Source organism: Sinocyclocheilus rhinocerous, unplaced genomic scaffold (genome assembly GCF_001515625.1).
Source record: "Sinocyclocheilus rhinocerous isolate Xijiao unplaced genomic scaffold, SAMN03320098_v1.1 scaffold42, whole genome shotgun sequence".
Taxonomy (NCBI): domain Eukaryota; kingdom Metazoa; phylum Chordata; class Actinopteri; order Cypriniformes; family Cyprinidae; genus Sinocyclocheilus; species Sinocyclocheilus rhinocerous.
The window spans coordinates 592,040-596,487 of NW_015627390.1; the positions used below are offsets into that span (position 1 = coordinate 592,040).

The 4,448-nt window shown below is 28.1% G+C and overlaps 1 protein-coding gene across 1 annotated transcript in view; it reads left to right on the forward strand.

Annotated features, from left to right (window-relative positions):
• The window catches only part of LOC107727897 (WD repeat-containing protein 70-like), a 92,162-nt gene that overhangs the window by 86,281 nt on the left and 1,433 nt on the right, over positions 1 to 4,448 (forward strand). Inside the window, exon 17 of the mRNA XM_016537937.1 lies at positions 1,368 to 1,530. Coding sequence (XP_016393423.1) covers positions 1,368 to 1,530 — 163 coding nt within the window. The remainder of the gene's footprint in view (positions 1 to 1,367; positions 1,531 to 4,448) is intronic.

Genomic DNA, 4,448 nt, shown 5'->3' on the forward strand with positions numbered 1-4,448 from the left:
TATAATATCATTATAAACTGTATCTCAGTTTCCACAAATATAAAATATGCTACATTAATATTAATTAATTAATAAATCAATGAATTTGTTCAATGTGTATTCATTTATACACAGTATTTATATAAATTTTTATTTTTATATAAATAATAAATATTAATATATATTTATAATATCTAAATATTATTATGAATATAAAATGTCACAGTTTCCACAAATATAATATAAAATATAATTTTATATTAATATAGATTAATTCACTTTGTATATTAATTTATAAATAATAATAAATTCATTTATATATAGTCTTTGTATTTTTTTATATTTGTAAAAAATATGAATATATATTTATAATATAATAAATTTATGATGTTATAATTATGAATATAAAATGTATCAACTATATAAATAAATTAATACATTATTATTAACTAATAAATTAATAATTAATACATAAATTATTAATGTTTATTTATAGAAAAGTACAAATACATTTTTAAATTGTATTGACACATCCCAAGTTTCAGTACCAAAAATCACAAACCTCACAGTAAATAAACTGAAATGGAACGGCTCATTTAATAATACAATCATACTAAGCAAAACTGACACATTTGTGTTTGATTTGTGTTATTGCTCAATAGTGTTGAACTTACTTCTCCTGCGTCATATTCTTCATGTGATTAGTTTAAGCGGCGCCCTCTACTGTACAGACGTGAATTTACATTTCCTTCAGCCTGAGGCGCATTCACTTCACTTTTGGTGTGAAAGGGCTTTTACATTTGTAAAAGAGGATCTTTTTTATATTAAAAACAAGCAAGCAAGCCCTGCCCAGATTTAAATAGTAACGCAACGCATTACTTTACATAAAAAGTAACTAAGTATTGTAATTAGTTACTTTTTTAGGGAGTAACGCAATATTGTAACCAGTGTTGGGCAAGTTACTCTGAAAATGTAATCAAATTACTGATTCTAATTCTAATTAATCTAGTTACTAAAAAAGTAATTAAATTACAGTAACACGTTACTAAGTAATGCGTTACTGCCCAACACTGATTGTAATGCATTACTTTTAAAAGTAACTTTCCCCAACGCTGCCTCTGAATTTTATTATATGTGACCCTGGACCACAAAACCAGTCATAAGGGTCAATTTTCGGACTGCCCAGATTTAAAAAGTAACTCAAAAGTGACGTAACACATTACTTTCCATAAAAAGTAACTAAGTAACTTAATTAGTTACTTTTTTAGGGAGTAACGCAATATTGTAACGCATTACTTCTAAAAGTAACTTTCCCCAACGCTGCCTCTGAATGCTGGAGGTGATTTGTGTGTGATTCTGCTCTGATCTCTGCTTCTGTCCCGGCGCAGGTCGAGGCGGTCGTGTGGCGGCCCACGGCGGGACACTGTCCTCCTTCATCGTCAAAAACATCGCCCTGGACAAAACCGACGACAGCAACCCGCGAGAGGCCATCCTGCGTCACGCCAAAGAAGCCGCTGAGAACCCGTACTGGGTCGCCCCGGCCTATAAACAGTAAGACTGAACTACATCATAGCCCCATTGAAACCAATGCTTTTGGGAAACGCAGACTCACAGATACACTAGTGCTGTTCCCTTCTGCGAGGGGAGAAAAAATATCAATTTAAGAAAAAATACCAATTTTATTTTTTATATATATTTATATGTTTTTTATCATTTTGTTTTTTTAAATAGTTTTTATACTTACAATAATATGTCCTTTTAAGATGTTATTTTTAACTAACTTTTATTTAGTTTTAGCAGTGAATTGTTACTTGCGTTTAAGTTTTTATTTTTATTTTTCAAGTTTACTTTTATTAATTATTAGGTAATATAGTTAACTAAGTTTTATTTAGTTTTAGCAGTGAATTGTTACTTGCGTTTAAGTTTTTTTTTTTTTTTTCAAGTTTACTTTTATTAATTATTAGGTAATATATAAAAAGTATTTCCATGATTTTTACAAACAAAATAAGAGTGTTTTTAACTTAATATTGACCATGTATTTCACAAACTTTTAATATGAAAAATACATAATTTTACATAATACATCATTTTAATCATACTTAAAAGTTTGTAAAATATGCATAATATTTATATATTTTAAAAAATTACGATTATTTTTCTTTAAAAACTACATTTTTTGAAAGACATTTTAAAAATGTAGTTTATAATTGTGTTTGTAAAGTAATTTTGTTTCACTTTTTTAATGGTCAATATACAGAAACAAGCATTTTTATAAACAAAAGTAAATGTTTCATACTTTTTTTGAACAAAATAAACATTTTCAACTTAATATTAGCTATGCATTTTACAATCTTTGAAATAAAGAGATAAATATATATATATATATTAGTGCTGTCAAACGATTAATCGCATCCAAAATAAAAGTTTTTGTTTACATAATATATGTGTGTGTACTGTGTATATTTATTATGTATACATAAATACACACACATGCATGTGTATATTTAAAGGAAGGATAGGATGCTACATGCATATATATGTATATATGAACCTTTTTAAATTCTTTTAAAATTGCTTAGAATTTTTTAATTTATACAATTGTTTATAATTATTTTTTTCACTTCTTTATAATATTCCATATGCAGAAACAAGCATTTCCATAGTTTCCATTGTTCTTTACAAAGTAACACACTTTATAAAATTTAAAATATGCTTAAAAATAAATATATCATATATTTTCATCATTCATTCATTCATTCATTCATTCATCAATACAGTTTGAATAGAATTTGAACTATTTTTATTGGTCAATTACAGTATTGAATTGATTTGTTACAATCAACATTTGTCAACATTAGGCGCATTGAATGGATATTTCCACTGATGCCTGATGGGATTGCTTTTATGTGAAGAGTGTATGTGGTGCTGCAGTATAATGTGCTCAGAATCTGGGCAGCTGGCTGGAGATCAGGTGCAGGTGAGACAGGTGTGAAGACTGAAGTTCACCTGACACCTGTGTGTCACACCTCGGCTCACAGATCATGTTCTTCAGTTACAGACGGAGCTCTCCGTCCCAAAATAACAAACACACTGACCCCAAACTCTCCATATTGGTTTCAGCCATAATTAGCACTGTTTTAATTATCAACATCAGTCTGATTCTACATTTTTATTTTGTTGTCCATGTTTGCTTTAAAAAAAAAAAAAAGGAGAGAACTTTTTTTTTTTATTGAAGATTAGTGTTATTTTGTTTTCAAATTTTCTTTATTTCTATTTTAATTTATTACTATTTTCCAATAATTATTTGTGGAAATATATTGGTGACCATATTGGTATTAGTCATAATTAGTACTGTTTTATTAATCGCTATTTTGTTTTGCAAATTTTTATTTTAATTCGTAACACAAGAATTAGATTTGGAAATATATCAGTGACCATATTGGCATTGCCTGTAGTTATGACTGTTTTAATTATCAGTTTTAGTCTGATTCAAGATTTTTATTTAGTTTTCCAGTTTTATTTATTTATTTATTTATTTATCCATCCACCCCCAAAATGTGCTTTTAATTTGTGTTCATTTCAGCAGTGGATTGTTGGTTGCATTTCAGTTGATTAGTTCGTGTCGGTTTAAGATATTATTAGTTAATTATAGTTCATGGAGAAACGAGCATTCTCAAAATGATTTGCAAACAAAATACCCAATACTTTTAAATTTAAGATTGAATTTATAAAACCATTTGATAAAAATGTATAAAACCTGTTTATAATTTGAAGAAATACTAAGCAAACATTTTTAGATGATTGTTTTAAAAACGTTAAAGATGCTATTGATGAAATTGAAACTCTTCAGACAGTAAAATGATGCTGTTTGGTGTCTCAGGTGTGTGTTAGTGTAACTGGATCTGAGCAGAGCTGCATTACTGCAGTAATGAACACAGAGCTAATGATCCTGTTACTCTCGTGCTGCTCGTGTCGTGCCGCTGTAATTGCCTTCTTCAGGTGTCCACACACACACACACACACACACACACATACTCTGTCACTCACACACACACGACTGAAATAAGTTTGAGTTTACGAACTGGAAAGTGTAAAAAAATAAAAATAAATTAAACCTTAATAGTAATATACAAATAAAAAAAACTGACAAAATCACATACTGAAATTATAAGGATAAAAACTAATTCAAAATATTAATAAAAACTATAATAGCTTATAAATAATTAAATATAAATAATCACTGGTTTCAAGTAATGCATTTTTTGAATGGTTTCAAGTTGTTAACAATAATAATGCTTTATTACTTTCATTTTGTCATTTTTTTTCATTTGTGTAAAAGTGTTTTAGATTGTTTGAATTGATGTGTGTGATAATCGGGTTACATGATATTTGGATACAGATTTTTTTGGGAAACAAAATATTTATTGTGTGTGTGTGTGTGTGTGTGTGTGTGTGTGAGTGAGTGAGTG